Source organism: Eucyclogobius newberryi, unplaced genomic scaffold (assembly GCF_026437365.1).
Source record: "Eucyclogobius newberryi isolate DKJ021-1_F unplaced genomic scaffold, fEucNew1.0.hap1 SCAF_12, whole genome shotgun sequence".
NCBI lineage: Eukaryota > Metazoa > Chordata > Actinopteri > Gobiiformes > Gobiidae > Eucyclogobius > Eucyclogobius newberryi.
This window is the reverse complement of record NW_027315746.1, coordinates 18,993,460-19,014,249: the sequence shown is the minus strand read 5'-3', so window position 1 is coordinate 19,014,249 and position 20,790 is coordinate 18,993,460. Positions and strand designations below refer to the sequence as shown.

The window sequence follows — 20,790 nt, the reverse complement described above, 5'->3', positions numbered from 1 at the left end:
GGGTGGGGGTGAGGGTGACCGGGATAGGGATTTGAGTGAGCGAGGTGTCGGGAAAAGTGTTTGGAACGCACTGATGGAATATTGAAGAGTGGGAATGGACTTCTGTAAAAGTCCTGGGGTTTCTGTGGATAGCCAAGGAGGTGGAGTAATGAAAGGCTTCATGTCAGGGGTTAAAAATGTTAGGGAGGGAAGGAGTGAGCATTATCGATCGAGCGTGCAATCTGGGAGCAGTGCAGGGCGAGAGTGGGCGAGAGAGGAACTTGGGCGTTTTGCATTTGGTGCCTTTGCAGGACGGCAGTGGTACAAAACAAAGAGAAAAGAGGGGAAGGATAGTTGAACGAGCAGAAGCAGACTGTCAATTAAGGTGGAGTCAGGACACAGCATGCTGCTTGAAAATAATAAAGAGACACACAGGCAGGAGAAGCTAGCGAGATTTCCCTTCTTTCCCTGGCACCTGCAGCTCACATGCAGGGTCTGGATCCTAACTCAAAGAGGCTGCAGTAGTACACACTACTTTAAGGCTTTATGCAGCACTTAAAAGTCTATAGGACAGGTTAGATTACACATTTCACTAAAGTGGTGAACACAAATATATTTCAGATTTGACAAAACTGTTGTCCCCAGTTGGACAATTTTTGTAAAATTTATAATTGCACTTCCTGGTTGGAAATGGGTAGCAAATATGACATAGGTAGAGGTAATTCCACAACTGTTACCTAGCAACCCTACTGAAAACAAGAGCCTTACTTTGTACTTAAATTTGTACATCTATGTATGTATAAATAAATATATATGTATATATATATATATATATATAATTATTATTATTATTATTATCAATTTATTTTTTTCTTCTCCTCTCATTATTTAAAGGCGCAATGGACGATTTTTCGGCGACTTGAGAACTCCCCCGTGTGGACTGATACAACACACACGTGCGTTTGTTTATTAGCGCGAAAGATCGCATCACATCTCTCGTCTCCCGTAGATTTCCGTCTTCTTCTGAGTCAGCTCGAACTGTCTTTCTCCGTCTTAATTTTGTCCCGTACACTGAGGGAACTATATTATGATAGATCAATGCGCTTAGACACGCGGGAACGTGCTGCTCGTGGGGACGAGCCCACACGCGGCTGCAGGTGAGCGATAGGTGCGTTTTATGATTGATACGTGGCAGGACTAATCGGCAGTCCACGCCACGAGGAAATAAGACATAGATTTGGGTCAAAAAAAATTGTCCATTCAACCTTTAATTTTCTTCCCTAAACCTTTAAACAGGTCATTTTGTGTTATGTATTTTTTGTTGCTGTGTGTTTCAAAAACAATAAATAGTAAAAAAAAAAAAAAAAGAAAACAAGAGCCAACATCCATATAAATTACACAACAGTTATGATTTGACAAACAATAATACCATGTAATACCTTTATTTTGTTGAATGATTGCTTAAACTGTCAAAAAGTGTATGCGTTCAGTGTAAATTGTCTGTGTTTTCAATGGCACGTCGCATATTGATGACATCACAGGGGGATTCTGTTAGCTCTACTTACAGTCATTTTAAATTTATTTTTCACAAACTGCAACTTAACGGAAGTAAAAATTTAAATATTGACGACAGTTTCTATCCTACCAAACTAAATCATAATTAGAAAAACCAGAGAACCTGTCATATAGGCTTTAAGTTCAAAGAAATCTTTTATCAACCAAGGGACCGAAACAACCGTGTTCTTTACCTGCGCCAATGACTTCCTCAATTTTCACACAAGAGATGTCTATTTCTTTGGCAAACTCATGCACAGCATCATTGGGATCTTCGTAAGTAAACGGGTCGATGTAGACTTTGACGCCAGGAGAAACTGAGAGAGAGAAAACAAGGTTATCTTAGCAACGACGTAAGAAGACCGGACTAATCCCAGATAAAACAGACTAAAAATACTACATTTCCTTTGCTCTGGGAATTTAATAATGTTCAAAGTGCGCTAGTTGTAGTTAAAGTAGTTAAGTAGTTAAATGTCAATTTGGAAACTACCGTATGTCTTGTGAAACAGTTTTTATATGCTACTTAAATTATAAACTGAATTATAACTGTCATTTGGCATTTATGCATTTCCCTATCATTGTCTTTTGCACAGAATATTCTTCAAAGATCCTATTACGATAAAATCAACGTTTGTCAGTGTTATATTTGAACCTTATTATCACATCAGAGGATCTGTCTGGCATTCCTCTGAGCAAACCCAAGCCTGTTTCCTGCCTCTGCCTCAGCTGATCGTATAATTGATTTAATCAGACAGCTAACTGTACTGGCATGACTAAAATACCATGGTGAGACCATCCCTAAGTGAAACACAGACTCACTGTACTGCTGCAGTTTCTCCGTGTACTCCAGCTCTGAGCCGCTCCGCTGCTTCCTGTAAACAACACGTGTTCTTTCAGTCACATTCAGATCATCAGGCCTCAGCGATGTCCAGCCAAGACTACACACAACTACATGTTTCAAAAAGGACAAGGACAGAACAACTTCACCTCCAGACTGGAAGAAGAAATCCTGCTGAGTTATTCTTTTTGTACCAACGATTCACTATAACCTCTTTGAAAGTGCATTCAACTTTTATGAGGCACTTTGTTCAGTGTCTAATTAACAAAATGAAATGCGTAGTTCGGGGCAGTCAATAATAAATAATCTAAATATCAAAAACACTTACTTCAGGCAGACTATGGCGATAACCACCAGCGCCACAATGACAACCAGACCCGCGGAGGCAGAGCCAACGATGAGCGGGAGCTGGTCCTGGACAGACTTCTGCGGATCACCTACACACAAACACACAAACACACACAGTAAATAACAGCACTGAGGGCGATTAGAGGAGGTCTGGGGTGCGTCGCTAATGGTTACTAATTAAAGAAGCAGTAAAAAACTATTAAGCCAAACACTCATTAGCAGAGTCAGTGGAGACGCAGGGGCTTACTATCCAGGCCGGTGCTGAAGTCCATGGGGTTGCTGTAGCGACCGTACCCGGCGACCGTGCGCGCCCTGACTTGGACCACGTAGGGCGTGGCGGTGCGCAGACCCTCCACTTTGGCCGAGCTGTGCTGAGATGTCACCGTGTGAGACATGGCCTGTCCCTGGGAATCAACACACGGCAATCAGGCTCATTGGGGCGAGCTTAATTTGGAAAATAATTACGATTCACAAGCGACAAAACACGCGCTAAATTGATCAATTACCTAATCTGAAAGTGAGGTAGCTGACATTTTGGAGAGCCTTTTTTGGAGTTGCCATTTGCATTTGTTAACACGGATACTAACCTGACTTGTTGCCCTTTCTTATGAAAAGTAATTCTGATTTTCTTTTGGCATTTCCCTTCTGAGGTTGTTGCAGAAAACCATCAGCTTCATTGTGTGCGGTTATGTGCATTTTAAATTAGCATATGTGGTCAATGTTAGTTTATCATTTTTGAATGCTCATTTACATGTCACCTTGTATAGTGGAAGGAAATATTTCACAACATTATACAAATATTCATAAACATCCTCCAGAGCATCATCCGCTTTTTTCATCATTTTACAGCTACACTTGTCGAAATCACTTCTCATTTCTTACTATGAGCTCAGTGCAAATGAAATAGCCTCAAGCACATTTTAAATTCAATGCAGCATCATATTCCTAAGTGAATTAATATTGATGTGATGCTTATTTTTCTAAAACAACACTGGATATCACTGACAATGTACTAGCAGAGACCGCTAATTGGGTTTAGCAGAGATCTAACATTTGCAAACAACTATTGACTTTTTAATCAAGATTGTGATCAAACTGGGCCAGTATTCTAATTACATTGTTTGAACTTCCCTGACAATGTCTAAATAAAGAATAAGATCTTGTTAAGAGCTGGACAAAAGAGCAACTGTCTATGATAGACCTGTGTTTGACTGCAGTGCTCCTTTGGCAGTGTCTCTACAGAACACAATAGAAAATAAATCTAAAAACTAGTCCTTGTAGTTTTTCTCCCCCCCAAGCATGATAACTAGCATGAGAAAGTGCTAAATGGAAAGAAGAAATCTCCATCTTAAATATTCACAAAGGTTCTTTAACTTCACTTGAATCGGCACAAAAACACTCTGCTTATTTGCATATTAGCATTATACATTTAAATGTTGCTCTTTTAAAAGGCTGGTTTCTCGATGATTAAGTCCAAAGTCAGTGCTTACCCTCTCGTGGTATTTAATCTCGTAATCGAGGATGACCCCATTGGGCTTCTCTGGGGGCAGCCATGACAGGCTGAGGGTGTCTGCTGTGGAGCGCATCAGATGGACAGTGGGCACCGCGGAGGGAGCTGTTGGTGGACACAATGGGGTTTAAATGAGTGTTTCACAGCACATCCGGGAATATTGTTGGCTTAAAAGACCTTATTTTGAACCATGAATAGGGCTGGACGATATTGACAAAAATGAATATCTCGATAATTATTTTTTGAGTAATGCCGAAAACGATATATACAATATTGTGTTAAATCATATTATTAAACGTATTAGTTGAGGTTTAATGTAACATTTCTCTACAGTTAATCAAAGTGCAGAAATATCACCTTATACACTTATTTGAGAGTTTACAAAACAACATGCATGATAATATCAACATTTTGGTATATTGTCCACCTCTAACCATGAGTCAGGAACATGAGCCCCGCTCACTAAGTCACTCTGATATTGCACTATGACACAAAAACAACAGTCTGAGAAGGTCTCATGTAGTTTTTATCAATATCCACTTATTTTCCCTTTTTCCAGTAATCCCACGATTCTCATCTAACAATGGTTCATATGGATGATGGTGTGTGCCTGCCTGACAGTGGCTTCTTTTGTTGTTCTTATCAAACAAAATGCTTTGTAAAATTCATAGGTTCTTGTCTTACAGACTCTACTTTTACAATAATATGCATAATGTAAAGGGCATTCAGTTTAACTAGAATAACCTAAAGTTGGGTCCCTTTAATCAATAATGATTATTCAGGTCCCAAAATAATCAGCCCATTTATGTCACATAATTTATCATCCACATAGAGGAATAGTAGTATATATAAGACATGTGAATGAAAGAAAAGTTTTGTGATGTTTCTTCTCACAATAATCGTAGCACTAAAATGTGATATTGTGACAATCCCTCCTCCTCACAAGATCAACCCTCCTCTTTGAAGTCAGAGTGAGATAATGATTATTCAAACTTCCTCTGCCGTAGCGCAGCATGTGTCACCTTCGCTGTTCTGCTCTTTATTGATTTGTGAATGCGACTATCATGCCTGTTTTTGTCGTGGCTTTGTAAACGGCGGATTAAGAGCGGGTTAAGTGAGGGAAGCGCCTGCAGCCGTGTTGAGGGGGCCCCAGCTGTTTGGTTGATGATGACGCTGCGAATTCAAAGTCTCTGAAAGGTGACATTGTCAGAGATGTAATATAAAACGGCCACTTGTCAGTGTGCTAAATGCTGACTCCGGGGGTAGAAAGTATAATTTACATTTTGTGTCTAAATGGGAACGGCGCAGGAGAGTGTGTCATTTTCACTGAAAATACTGTGAGATAACAAGAGTTCATTAAAGCCAGACTGACATTGACTGAACGCCGTATATCCACTAACCAGTGTGTCTCATGCCCATGTTAAGTGTTATTGACTGGTCGGCTCTATGAATTAGCTCACTTTGTGGACACACATAATGCTATTGGCAGATCAGCGTTACTGACCAGCCTGGTTGGTGGTGATGTTGACGGTGGAATAACGCGGTGACGTGGGGTTCTTCCCAGAGACCCCATTGACAGCTTGGACCTCAAAGCTGTATCTGGTGTGGGCCTGGAGGTTTCGGACCACCACCTTCTTCTGCCTCAGCCCCAGACGACGAGGGGCGATGTCCACGTTGTCGTCACAGCGCGTGCAGGGGCTCCGGTCACGAAGGCACTTCTTACACACAACGTTATAGACCAGGTCACTCCGCCCACCCATGTCGTCAGGCTCCTCCCACTCCAGGGACAGGGAGGTCTCGTTCACGCTGGAGATGACGTTTCGAGGAGCTGATGGGATCGCTGCCAAACAAGCAAAATTAAGTATTACATTTACATTGGTTATGTAAAAAGAGCAACAAAGCCTAACAGTATTTTCGCTGTAAAATGCAATCATAGCTCATTTAAATACAGACATTTGCTGAGATATATCAATGGCTTGAACTGTGATTGTGTTTAACAGAATTCTTTGAGGTATTTTGTGCCAATGAAGCTCATTTAAACACCCACCTACTTTTAGTGTAGAGGCGGTAATAAATGAGCTTCATTGTGCATTCTCAGAAAACCCAGATTTTAATTAAATTAACATCATAATTAATATAGTCTGTGTTTTTCATTTGAACACCTACTCACAACATGCATTTAGATTTACACCAATTTCCTTCATATCGGTATTGTTTCCTAGCTTAAGCTGCAAATGCAGGCCACAGCCACAGGTCCTCGCCAAAAGCAGGCATCATACTGAAGTAGTACAATTACAAGTATTCTGTGGATAGTAGATTCCTAAAATCTACTATCCAAAGAATACTTGTAAAAAAAAAAAATATTAAATTGAACAACTATTGATACCTAAATAGAAAATCACATTATATGACACAAAGTAGCTTTAAACTTATTCATACCCCTGGAACTTTTCCACATTTTGTCACGTCACGACCACAAACTTGAATACATTATATTGGCTTTTTTTGTTAAAAGAGTAATGCCACTTTAAAGTGGAAGGAAAATTATACGCGATTCTTCAATTTAATAATAAATAAATAAATGAAAACAGAAAAATGCTCCATGATAAAGTATGCAAACAATGCCTTTCAGTTGCAGCTGAAAGTCCAGCGCTGCTCACCTGCAGACTGACATTTTTGCACTATTCTTTGAAAAACAGCTCAGTCAGATTTGATGAAAATCATTTGTGAACAGCAGTTTACGGATAAAAATAAGACTACAAGATAATAATAAAGAAATTGCTACTATTGTCTAAAAAAAGTGAGCTCTCATGATCACTGTGGTATCCCAATAATCAACTATGAAATCTTTTCCCTCGAACTGAAACCGAGTTAAAATGGTATCATTTGTTCAACACTGGGATTACCGGGCTGCTGGACACACAGTCTTTTGTCCTGAGGGCTCTCGTCAAACTGAGCTGCTGATTCTAACTTATAGGTCCTTCTGCTGAGCTGCACCGAGACCTTTGTCTGAGCTAGTTAGAAGCCCAGTGAAAAGGTTTCTTCAGTTGAATTTGCCTCGGGGTCAACAAAGTAAAGTATTTATATATCCCTTTATTGTGGATTGTAGCATGAACATTGATAAATAGAAAAAGGAATCTTTCAAATTGGCAAAGTAAGGGCCCCTAAGGAACATCTTGCACAGAGGCACTAATCGACCAAGAAACGGCCCTGATGCTCAAACCCTCTTGCTGTAAAACATATTTTCCTGTGCAATGGGAAACCAGCAACAAGAAAGTTTCATTTTTTTTTACTTCATTGCATTTTCAATTGTCCATGACACATTTCAGCAGAAACGGTGACCATAAAACAGCCAGTGTAGCTAAACAAATGATCAGCTCCCAGTGAGCCACAAAGTCAACAGTGGCACAACAGCACTGATGGCCATAGCTGACATAAATAACATAGGCCATCTAAATGCACCCAGATGCATGTTGGGACATCATTCACAACCAGGGCATCTCCAGAGCACCTCTATGTTTCATTTCAATTGGGTATTTTGACACATTTTAGCTTTTATCAAAGATACAGAAGCTATACAAATTAAAACAGTGTCTTGAATTGCTGTAATATTGTGATAAATAACTGCAGCCCTGAATCGTGCGCTGAATGTTGTGCTTATTACAACCGAATGCTCTCCATGTACAAAATGACAAATGCAACAGAGCAAAGGACACCAAAACATGCCAACAGGGAACACAGTGCAATGAATAAATAAACTGTTACAAAAACCGAGTAAATACAAGTTGTCATGCACAAGCAGAACACAGCTGTTCTAAGAATACAATATATTGTCCACACTCGTGCCCAACACAATAATCGTGACAACTGCAATGGGAGAAAAGCATTCAGTGAATCATCAGTGTCTAGTGCAAAGCTTTGAAAGGTTTTCTCACAGTTACTGGGTGACCTGGGAACTTGACTTGGACTTGAGTCCTGTGACAAGCGGTGACACTTCACCTAAAATAGATTCTAGTGATTTTTAAAAAACTTTTCTGATGCAGCCCTCAACATGTGTCTGTGCTTGAGGTGGACAAACAAATGTACTGTCTTGTGACTCTATGATGCTGGATTCAGGACCTAACATATCCCACATCAGAGATACCAGAGCGTATCAAACTAAATGAGCAGCATGCTTACAACTAGGGCCAATAAGTTGTTCTAGAGCATTCACATTTTAGAAAGACTGCTAAACTAATATAAGAATCACATTCATTTCAGAATATGTGGCTCCACTAACTAACCAGAATAGGTCAATATGCAGAATAAAACTCTTATCAACACACAATTCTTTCAATAGTCGACTATTCAGCAAGTCATTTTTAGTCAACAAATAAAACCATTGAAATTTTAACCAGATACAAGTAAACATTTAATGACAGTGGAATTCTATATGGAGAATGTGTATTGATTAAAACAAAAAATCATACATTTTCACATTTTGATTTAATGATTCTGTAAAATCTGATGACGATTATTAAAAAGGTAAAAGATTATTTCAATAGTCAAATTCTAACAAATATTCTGATGGCCTCAGTGGTACTTCCTCCCCAGCTTGAGATGGCCTATGTAGTGTCAAAGAGCGCTGAAACTCACAATAGATCCACTGCCAGCCCGGAGCTGCACATTACAGACCCTGTCCTTCCTAATTAAGCCAACACAGTTCAGAATGGGGGCCGCTTTAATTGGACACCCGCCGCACACTCACGCTGGGCCCAGGCCGCCGGACATCGACTGGCTGCAGCGCTCCCTGGCACAAAGGCCGTGTGCCAGTGGGCTGCGACAGAACAGAGGGGGGCGAGGGAACTGTCAGGGAGCAAAGTCCGAGGTGTCCCGGGCTGACTGCTCCGAGTCCACTGTGTTCCTGTGAGCGCAGTCTGGACAGGACAGTGGGCTGTGGGCGTGTGGTGATGTGACAAAAGGCTCCCAGGGGTGAGTTTACACATTCAACACCGCACATGTCACCCTCCATCACAGGGTGCAGACAGATCTCAAATAGGGATCTCATATGACTCCACTCAAAGATAAAATATGAACATATAAAAGCTTTGGGGATGGAAACACAACAAGTCTGGAGCTGACCCTTGAAGACAATAAACAGAAACCAAGCGAAGCAACTCTCATGATCCAAGACCTGCAGATGGCAGCGGGCAGGACCAATGCACATGTTTATGGAAACAGATCCATGAGAAAAGGGGAATCACCCAGAATACATAAGGACTGGATACCGCCCAATATTGCAATATTGGATGGATGATTTTCTTAATTAGATCAGAGAAGACTTTGGATAATCCTTTTCCAAGTAAATACTGTTTGGCATTTTGCTTTCACTGGAGAAAAACAAAATGTAAATGTAACTATCTGTCGGTGCAATTATGTAGCAGACAGAAGTGGAAAGTAACTTAGTACAAAAGTAAAAGTACTATATTTTTAGGTAACTGTACTTTACTTCAGTCCATTTTACTTTTGCTTTTACTTAACTACATGTGAGGGCAGGAATCTGTACTTTCAACTGCACTACATTTTACCTTATTTTTTTTAATAACTTAAATATGAATAACAAAATAGAGTACTTCTTCCATCACTGCTCAAAATAATAATTGCAATTTCATCAGATAACGATATCATTAAAAAGTGTGCTTGAAATAACTCTGGCCGCAGTGTCGTGAGTTAGTATCCTGACTCTGACAGTTTACTGCATGTCCTCCCCTCTCTCATCCCCCATTTCATCCACACTCTTCTCTCCTATCTAATAAAGCCTACAGGCAACAAAATCTAAAAAAAAAGAACACTACACCATACCATATAAATGTTTGCTTGGCTATTTAACCACAGATAAAGAGATGTCAGAGGTGGCAAGTAACAAAGTATTTGTAGGGTACTTTACTATTAATCGCAATCTGTACTTTCTACTCCTTACATGATCAAAATGGGCTTGTTTCTTTTGTTTAAATCTGCATATTTTATGTGCGTCTCAGTGCGTGGTTGTACAGCGGCACTTCGCCTTTCTTTACTTTTCACTACTAAACTTTTGATCCCGCTGCGTGAACTCGTGGACTCACGCACAAACTGTTGGAAGAAATATATGCTGATTGGACCTAAGGCCGTGGCGTGAACACGAGAAGAACCGGGACAGAGGGAAAAAAGGGCTGCGGGGGCGAGCGAGGGACGCAGGTGAGAGAGGAGGAGCTCGTTCCCGTGGAGACAGTGCAGGTAGATGCTTAAACAAACTGAATCATATTTTAGTGGCGTGAGATCACAGCTGTGTGTGATCAGACAGGAGGAGGAATAGACCTGGCTTTAGCTCCTCAGGTAAATAAACGCTCTGAGAAGGACCATATCAGGGCGCACTTTGCAAATCTACTTTTATTTAACCTTCATCATTGTTAACACGCTAAAATATAGGGGGAATCAAAACATTTGTCTAGCCCATAATTCAATTCATTACATTTTGAACACAATCCCATCAACTGTATGTTTTTATTTTTTAAATTTTTACTTGAATGCACAATAAAGATAAGATAAGATAACATAACATAAGATAGCCTTTATTTGTCCACACAATGGGGAAATTTCGATGTTGCACGCAAGTAAATACAGAAGTAAAAGAACAAATAACTTATAGGAAGCTTTAAAAAACCCTCTTAATAGAAAAACTCTTAAAGACAAAACCTCTCATATTCTTAATAAGGAATACAAATAAATATATAAAGGAGTTTCATCTGTGCTTGTACTTTTACCAGAGTCATTTTTAGACAGTTAATTGTACTTTAAGTTGAGTAGTGAACTTCAGTACTGTTGCCACCTATGATAAATGCACATAAGAAAACCCAAAGACCTTCCTTTTACTTTTCAAACATTGACAGTCAAAGTTGCTTATAGCATGACTTACTGGTACATGCAGACTCTGGGGGGTCACTGTCAGCGCGGTAGAATCCATTTTGGCATGGACACACGCTGGAGCCCCTGGCACTGGTGCGACTGTTGGCCGGGCACAAGACACAGGACGCCGATCCGAATTTGGATTTAAAAGTCCCCGGAATGCAAGCTGCAGAAACAAAAAAGCAACATCAAAAAAACCTGTCAGACGACCAACCGTGCAGCTGCCATGCAAAACGTATTAATGACAAAAACCAAAGATGGTAAACACTTCAGCGCATCTTATCTCAACATATGCATCATCTTTTTATCCCCCTCTTCGTGCACAGCTGACATTAATCTATTTCTAAAGAGGCAGAGGAGAGTTCAGATGACAGTGAAGTTTGGTGCTGAAGAGGAGGATAAGCGTGCTGTAGATTGCTGACAGGCGATTGCTGTTGTCAGACAAATGGGAATGGAGAACGCTTCTGAGGAACAGGGATACACCCGAAAGCCATCAATCACATTCGACCGAGGCCTTCCCGCTCCAAACCGCACAAACAAACCCTCACAACACATGCAAAATAGCGGCGTAATACCTCAATAAATCAGTCCAAATGAAGAGGGACCAGAAAGGGCGGGAATTTGATGAGTTATTTGAACCCAATTACAAACGCTTTGGTTTAAGATGGCCATAAAACTAAATCTAGTTGTTTACATCTTAACATTCTCAGGCGCTGATATCATATTTTTACAGGAAAACTAGATATTTAGCCCTGAACACAAAAAAATACAGATTTTATTACAATGTGTAGTTTTTGACTAATATTCTAGGGTTGAACAATGAGCCAAATTGCCATATTAACTGTTGCATTTATCAAACTGCACAGGTTCCAATCACTTAGAAGTCACTGGTAATGTTCTCCAATCCCTGTTGTAGCTATAAAACCTTCTCCCATAGCTCTAAAGGCATTGGAATCTTGCGTGAGATATCACAATCTAATATTTAAAGAAGTCAAATAGCAAAGTGCATGTAATTATCAATCTAATCGCGTCTTCTAAAAAATGTTCAGACGAATTGTAACATCTCACAAAAGATTTAACAATGCTCTTTCCTATCATCGAATTGAAGTTCTGCTCTTTTTTTTTTTTTACACAATATAAAAAGGTGTCAGTATTGTGTTATATTCCACTGAACAACGGGATTCGCAGATCATTACATTCTGTTCGACGACTTTACACGGCACCTTACATTTTTGAGAATTAGGGTTTTATAAAACTGAGGAAAAGTTGTTGGGTAATCTGCGAATATAGCGGCGAAGAGATTAATTTGAATTCTGCAGAAGGTTGCCTGATACAAGTCTTAAGGATAAGCCAGTCTAAGCCCGGACTAGAGCAGGATTGAGATAAAAAGGATTAGTAGTGAATGGTCTGCAGAGTTTTACAGTGCGCCGTAAAATGTCGGGGTTCTCTGGTAAACATCTGCCGTGTCAGCATGGAACCTCATAAAGCCTAGTATTGTGCGTGCGTGTGTGTGTTTGAGAACGGGATTAACTAGATAGGGCTAAGTGGTCTTTCAATTCTCCACTCCAATTACACAACAATGACACTTTTAGGAAAATCTCTGAACCTGATAGTATTGGAAACCTCACCTTATTGAGCCGGAGATGTAAAAAGGTTGCAATTTTACTGAACCTCTTTACTCTGCGAACAGATTTATTTGCCTTTTAATACAGAGCCTATCGTCATTTTGTTTTATTTGTTTGTTTGTTTTAAAGATCTTGCTTCAATCCATTAACCTCGTCACAGGGCAGATGATTCCCCTGGTTTTGGTTCACTCACACACACGCACACACACACACACGCACGCACACACGCACACACACACGCACGCACGCACAAACCCAATCTCATATACTGTCTTCTCTTCTCTGTTGCGATTTGGCTGCTAGCAATACCCGCTGCTAACAAATGAAACGTCGCCGTGATTTATGTTAGCGTGCAGTTGTTGGCTCGCGTTGGTCTGAGCAGTGTTAATGAGTGTGGCCGCCTGTAGATTAACTAACAGGAGGCCGCTGGCGGAAATTACACTTCCTCGTCACAACCGCTGGCTACGGCCCTGGAGAGTTTTCTATCAGGCAGCAGACGGCAAGCTTTTAACCTTGAGCCGCCAAATGGCAACCGATGAGCTCCCTGTCGCGTGGCAGACACTATTTCTCAAGGACCTGTCTGTGTTTGACTTCTTATCAACAGGCTTGGCTTTGGCCGCGATTCACACCTTTTAACGCTCAGTTAATATCTTCATTCTCTGGATTTGAATGCCTTTCCTTCTGATTATCAGTGTTTTTCTCTAAAGCAAATCTATTGGCTCGCCATTCTGTGCCTTCGCAGCAATCCTATCTTTCCCTCCCTTCTGTCCTGCTCACAATATTTGTATGCTGCTCCTCGCTGCAACACCTCATTAATTCATACTCTCCTCCAGCCTCCTTCACCCCCCTTTCAGGAGCCACACAATAAATGCAGAGAAGAGGGCACGAGCTGAGGTGACTTCTGCTGAGCATATAAAGGAGCTTTGTTAAATAAAAGCCTGCATGTGCATTAAATACACTTACCTTGACACTGCGTGCTGTCCGACGACGGTTCGAAGCCAGCCATGCACGTGCACGATCCAACAGGAACCATCCACTCCCCGTCCCCGTTGCAGTACAGCTTCAGAGGCACGGACACCTCCATGGCATTGGTGACGCAGGCCCCGGGTGCGATCACCAAAGAGGTCGCCTCCGCCCCTGTCGCCGTTTCAGGGAAGACTGCAAAGTTGGCAATAGTGGTGGAGCACTTCTTGAAGAAAACGCGGACCGAGATGAGAGACATGCAGGCGCCGAGGTCTTGGAAGGCCAAGTAGAAGCCGGCTTTGGACAGCGGGCCGAAACTGCGCACTTTGGTGTTTATCCTCCCCGCCTCAAGCAGGGAGAAGCTTTCATCCGGAGCTATAGTATCCACCTTGACATACGGGTTCTCCCTCCATTGGGGGCTGGTGTCCGTGGCTGTATCGCCGTCAGACTCGTAATAAAACAGGTTGAAGGTCTCTTTACAGGAGCCGGGGATGTTGGGAATACTGGCGCAGTCACGCACCGAGAACTTGAGCTCCACGTAGACCCGGAGAACGCCTTTGCGGGGGATGAAGTCCGTCCGGAGCCAATTGTTCTGGTTGGGCTGGCGAACGTTACACACTTGGTAGGTCCGAATAGGGCTCATGGAGTCATCGTAGCCACTCACCTCCTCCCACTGCGGACATAAGAGACAGGAGAATGAGCATGACAGGAATCAGGCAAGTGAAGGAAAGACAAGCCAAGGACATGCAGAAGAAAAGTCTGATTTAAAGGGATTTAATTAGTTCTGTACAATCAACATGCACAGACTTCTAAAGGGATTTAATCAACATCATACAATGAAACATTCATAAGTAGATAGATGCGTGGAGAAGATAATTGGCATGTTTGAATGATTGTGCATTGTATAATTCCTTTGTAAGCTATTAGTGAGCCTTTTGTCTCTAAATGTTCGTTATGAAGACTAGACATGACCTTACTGTCTGTGTGACCTTATAAAACAATAGAGCCTAAACAGAAGAATGGGGCTATAAACTTAACGGGCCATTATATTTAACTTTAGGAACTGAATATTCCAAATAAAATTTTAAACTAAGCATCGAGCTACATACATTCGTTGTACTAAAAATCTGCATAGATTTAAAAATATATATATATAATATCTAGCTAGCATTTTGGAGGCAAAAAGGGGGTATTTTCTATTTTTTATGTAATCGTTTACAGCTTAGATGAGTAACTATGACAGCCAATAAGAATTGAAAGTGTAATGCTCAGATGTGTTCAGATTTACACAGCAGACCTCTGTGAGGGTTTTGTCTGCGCTCATTTCTCATCTCTCCTTTGTTAATCTGACCAATCAGATTGAGCCTTGAGAAGAGGCTCAGCTGGACTCGATGGCATGGCCATATCGAGCGTGACAATGATGTCATGCCACAGCACAAACACCAATACTTGTTGTATTATCTCTCACAAATAAAACTGTAATTATTTGACTATTTTGTCATAATTGTCTGTGTCAATTATGGTTAAATGGTGTTAATATAATACGGTCTAAACACAGCTTTTGAAAATATCAGGCATGTGTGATGTTGAAACGGAAGCACACCCAAAGTGTGATCAGTGTGCGAGGCCGGTGACGAATCATTTGCAGCTAAAATGCTTTTAATTGCTTGAATCGCTCAGAAAATTCCAATCATTATGGACTATTAATAGGCAACATTTTCCCATTAGAGACATTTCACGCGTTAGGCTCATTTGAATAACAGTTTGGATCGAGACCACAAGTTAAAGGTTAGTAGGAGGAGGATGCAGCTGTGGCGTGTTGCTGCTCAGGACTTTTGAGCAAGTGCCTACAGACGCTTCTATAGGAGCCGGATCCACTAGTGCTGCAGTGGAGATAGCGCAAATCAAAATGGCCTCAAGATGAGATTTGGTTTCTTTAACATATAAATGTGTTATCTTGGCGGAGATAAATGAGAGTGGAAAGCTGCACAAGTCCCTACGTATATAACATCTAAAATGCAAACAGTTACTTATGTATTAAAATACCTATATAAATGCACTGCGGTCAGCATGATTGTCCTGCATGGGAGCACACAGTAGAATAACATAAGATGAAGGCTTTAACATCTGCAGCAGCATTTTATCTCATGCATAAGATTGAAGGCCTGTGCATATGTGCCCTGCAGTGTGTGAGGTAAAATCGTGTTAATCAGAAAGAAAAATCTGCAGATACTGTATTGGAGGCAGTCACTCACACACTTAAAAACTGTTCTTCCATCATTTTTCATAATTTAACCGGCAAAAGGTTATGAAGAGGCATATGCTGGTTTAAAAGTAGGGATTAAACCTTTTATATTTCTATTTGTCGCAATATAATATGAATGTTTAAAGCCCTTAAAGCTTGTTGTGGACGTTCCAAAACAGTGTCATAGAAAGGTTCTAGTCTATGTATAGAATTTGTATTGCAATTAATTGGAGCTTGGCAGCTGACAACCAATAACAGCATATGGTCATTACAATGTCGACTTATCGTTCAATAGATAATAGCAGTTTTGGGGTCTTGATATGTATTGTTCTTTTGTGTTTTGATTTGCACAGCAGGGATTCAAATAAGTAACTTCTATAAATAATGATCAGCACTAAACAAATATCTACCGGTAAGTGTTTCATTCTGCTACATGTACTTATTAATTGCAGCTCATGTTTTTTATATTCTACATTTAGAAAAGAGTTTACTGTGATTATCCTGCTTTTGGGTCATTGTGTCAGAGTCAAAGTGGTTTCAATTTATCAATTTATAGTTTATCTTGAAATGGTTTCTGTAGCAATATATCGACACCATTTTTTAGCCTAAACACAATACTTGCAATTATACGAACCTGTTGTATTTATTCAGTAAATATTGACTAGTGCACAATTACAATATAAGTGAATGGCTTGAAAAATAATGCAAAATTCACTTCTTTTTTTTAAGATTTTGAAACACCAATTAAAAAATGTCAACTAAAAAGAAGAGCTTTAGTCCTTTTAAACATGGTACTTAATGTTCCCTTTCAAATTGCTCGATCTAAATAAATACGCAGCTCATGAAGAGTCTATGGATCAGATCTGTCTGGTTAAAAAATGCATCTATAAAAACGTGTGTGAAATATCTTGACAAACTGGGAAAGGACTGAACCGTGTCTGGTGACAGTGCTGTTTTAAATGGTGAATCACATTAGACTATGATAAAAGGCGTCTGTGGTCAATATATTTAGTCCATTAGGAAGTAACCTTGTGCGAAGTCAATCTTTTTTTTTTCTTGCTAATTCCCTCTTGGACCAAATGCTTAGTTTCCATAACAAATGAGTTCAGTAGAAATTGATTATTTCAACAGGAAAAAAAAATAATGCATAACTCATCGCACGTCTCGGCGCCGGCGTGCAATTTACTCCCAAACGATGAGCCCCTACACTGGACGTCCCGCTGTCGTAAATCACCGGCAACACGTTTGTCGCGCTGGCTGACAAATATGATAATTGCGGGCCAGAGGAGCAGGTCTGCCCCTTCGCCTGTGACATATGACTTCATAGGCTGGCAGGACGTACACGAATGGCCCTCGGATGCGAAAACCCGGGGGAGGAGCGATGAGCAGCGCTGCCTAGGCCCGTTTCCATGGCAACCCAGCATTTCCATTGACTGACTTTGCACTCACGTAGGGAAGACAAATTACACTGGTGGCGAGTGGGGGAGGTCTGTCAGGCTGTTAGCCCCGGGGTCAAATTCATGTTGTTTTATTTTCTCACCGTTCCTATAGGGGGTATCAACTGAAAACCTTAATTCCTGCCCGTAATGCGCTTTTGGGTCGGTTATTATAAAAGACGCAGGCACACGCTTACAATTACCGGCGCTCCGTCCTGGGGAGACCAAAGCCTCTGCCTAATCTGCAATGTATCAGCTTGTTTGCACGTTTGAGTCGAGTGCGGAGAAGTTAATACAGATTTGTCTCTCTGTTTGTGAAGCAAGTCTGTGACGCAAGGTTATATATGAAAATGTCAAATGCAATCGGAAAATACATCTATTCATGACCATTGTTCTCATCATGGCTCTGGCTTGCTTTTTCTCAGAGAGGTGTGGTTTTGTACCGAAGCGAAAGTGGACGGGGTCGTCTTATGAACAGAGGTGGGCAATATATCGAAATTTAAATCATGTTTTGATATGCCAAATGTATAAGGTTTGTAGTTTAAAAAAAGTATATTGTTCAGAGTAAAAATGCTACAAAAAGTGCTCAAATAACGTTTAAAGACACGTTTCGACACATTTCTGTTGGATTGAGATGATATTGTCTGAATTTGTCATCTGCATATTCCCCAAAAAATTATAACGATATTCATTTTTGTCAATATCGCCCAGCCCTAAGTATAAGGACCCCAAACATAACAACAGCTAATGTTTTGTTCATCACCCAAACAATTAAGTCAATAATATCCTGTCGCCCACAAGGTGAAACACCCTGAACGCACCACTACTTATGGGAGTTAGTGAAGCAAAAGGGCCAAGAAGCAAAGACGAGAGAGAGAGTTCCAGCCGCTAAAGACAAAGTACGAGGGTAAACTATCAGGTGCTGGAGCGAGCTGTCACTGGTCCATGTAAACAGTAGCTTGCAGTGTGATAAGCACTTACCTCTGCATTAAAACACACTAGAGTTCTGTTTTGTGTCCCCTCAGGCAGCCTGTTGACGTCACGTTCTCGCATTAACTTGGCACCCCTACATTGTTCACTTTCCTAATGATGTACTATTGGCTGATAATAATGTGATTATACGCAAAGACTGAATTGATTTTACGATGTCAATAATTTTTTCCAATAAGTTATACTGCTATTCTCAGCGTAGTTAGTTGAAGTTGCATAGTGTGGAGCCCTATCCCTTACAATGTGTTTCTTATTTGCGTTTGTAGTAGGTAAAGAGCCAACATGCATGGCACAAAACAAAGGCATAAAACAGTAGGAGGCGAGTGGTTGGAGGGAGTCTGGGCCCTATTAACAAGCAAATGGAACAAATGCTTTAAAAACACAGGAACACACATGCACTTATCATTACACTTACCCCGCTTTCTGGGAACGTGGTCCACGCCAGCTCTGTGGTTGCCCACCGACTGTCCATGAGGGTTTCTGCAAATTAAGAGTAGGAGGATATTAGGTTGACAAAGTGGAAATAAAAGGGCGCAAGGAGGAACAAAACTAAATCACGAGCAAAGCATTACGAACCCCAAAAGAGTTCATCGCTGGAAAAGATGCCTCAAAAAAAAAATTCTCGTCTCGCCTCCACCCACGCGGCCTGCAGTTGTTTAAAAACCTTGACAATGGAGGGCCTATCTGTGATGCAGCCTAATTAAAGATACTGTATGTGTTTGGCAAATCGCGCCTGTTTCAATATTCATTTGTGGGAACGAGAACAAAGACGATTGAGGCCTCCTTTTCTAGGGTAGAGCAGGATAAGGTCACAAACAAGGAAATAATCAACATTTTAGATTAGAAAAGCACACTTGGAGTTTATACGGCGGCCAGTGGATCGAGTATTTGGCAAAACAGTGATATTCAAAGAGTTTGTGCTGCTAGAAAACCTAAGCACTGTTGTTCAAAAGCAAAGTGTTTCCTTTTTCTCAACAATAGGCTGCGTTATGTATTTTTACAGTGCTGATTACAGAGTAGATTATATGTTTCTCAAGTGGGATAGATACTTAATAACATGATTTTTAAAAGGGTGAAGGAAACTTTGGACTCATCTTAGTAAATGTGATCTTAAGAGTGTCAAAGGACGGATAGTTATGTGAACGCGATCAAATATTCTTACACCGGAGGCAAAATACTGATATTGTATTATGGTTTGTTTTTGTCACACTTTGCTTCTTTAGACAGTGGGTCTGGAGTTAAAATGCTCAACAATATTTTTATTACGGTATGTGACTATGCTAGAAACGACATAACAATATGACCAGTAAATACAACGTGATTACGGTTGTTGTTTTGAAGTCGTAGACAATGTGGACTCTTGTCAAAATGATTGGTGCTCGGATACTAATCAATACTAAAACGAATAGAAAAATGGAAAAACACATCCTGAATAGCTATAGAACCGTTATATCAGAATTACGAGGACGACAAACATAAAACAAAAGGCTTGATGTGACAAATTGTTCTGATTAGAAAATGAAATTGTTCAAATATCCCCGTGTTTATACCATGCTAAACAATTTGCTTGGAGTAGCACATTTATTAGACCACCAGCTTGAATAGCTCTCACGGACTCTCCGCTGCTGTCATTGTATTTAAAGAGCACGGCTTTTTAGACATCAACTGCTTGTGTCTCAAGTGTCAGCATTCAACATAAAAAGTCACTCAAGTTGCAGTGAAAGGCTGTTTCTGCTGCTTGGTGGCGTGGCGGCGTTTGCGTTGGACACCTGCCAGTCCCAGTCAAACTTACCGAGTCTAGCACATGTCAGCATCCCGCCTACAAACAAGACTTTTGGCATGAACTGACCGGAAACTCTCACGGGCCGCGGAGGCAATTAATTGAATAGGAACGGCAAAGACAAATGAATGCCACTTGGTCCATAAAACAATCCATTTGCCTGCGACAGTTACAGGGCCGTCTCTCCCCCGACGCAGAGAAGGTGAGAGCAGGACAAGCAGTAATCACAGCAGAGCGGGGGAATTAACACTGATCAATGAGCATTGTTGCCGGGGCCCTCAGTCCGCGCCTCACCTGGCAGGCTACGGGCCGCCGAGTTCATCACACCTCCACAATGCGACTACAGCTGTCTCCGAGCTCGCACCCATTGTTTCCTGCTTGTTTGCACGTAATCGCGGACAATTACACTTTCTTGTCGACGGGGACTTGGTGACACAATGCCTGCTGTGCGCCATTTGCTCACAAGTTGGTGATAACAGCCCTAAAAGCGGGGTGCAAGAGGGTAAACAAATGGAGTACAACAACAGCAGCATGAGAGATGGAATGCGAGCGTTTTATCAGATACTTTGTTCTAATGTATGTTTCTGATTTCACTGTGACG

At 41.0% G+C, this 20,790-nt stretch overlaps 1 protein-coding gene across 3 annotated transcripts in view; it reads right to left on the bottom strand.

Annotated features, from left to right (window-relative positions):
- The window catches only part of ephb3a (eph receptor B3a), a 37,898-nt gene that overhangs the window by 9,772 nt on the left and 7,336 nt on the right, over window positions 1-20,790 (bottom strand). For 2 of the 3 annotated variants that reach the window (XR_011926068.1, XM_072441209.1), the window contains exons 2-10: window positions 18,825-18,889; window positions 13,739-14,411; window positions 11,161-11,316; window positions 5,734-6,069; window positions 4,210-4,334; window positions 2,967-3,123; window positions 2,700-2,808; window positions 2,353-2,405; window positions 1,728-1,850 (exon numbers count right to left, since the gene is read on the bottom strand). Coding sequence is in view for 2 of the 3 variants with exons in the window: in XM_072441209.1 (XP_072297310.1) it covers window positions 1,728-1,850; window positions 2,353-2,405; window positions 2,700-2,808; window positions 2,967-3,123; window positions 4,210-4,334; window positions 5,734-6,069; window positions 11,161-11,316; window positions 13,739-14,411; window positions 18,825-18,889 (1,797 nt within the window). In the remaining variant the exon portion in view is untranslated. Of the gene's footprint in view, window positions 283-1,727; window positions 1,851-2,352; window positions 2,406-2,699; window positions 2,809-2,966; window positions 3,124-4,209; window positions 4,335-5,733; window positions 6,070-11,160; window positions 11,317-13,738; window positions 14,412-18,824; window positions 18,890-20,790 lie in introns of all 3 variants that reach the window. The other variant, XM_072441210.1, reaches the window with a different exon arrangement.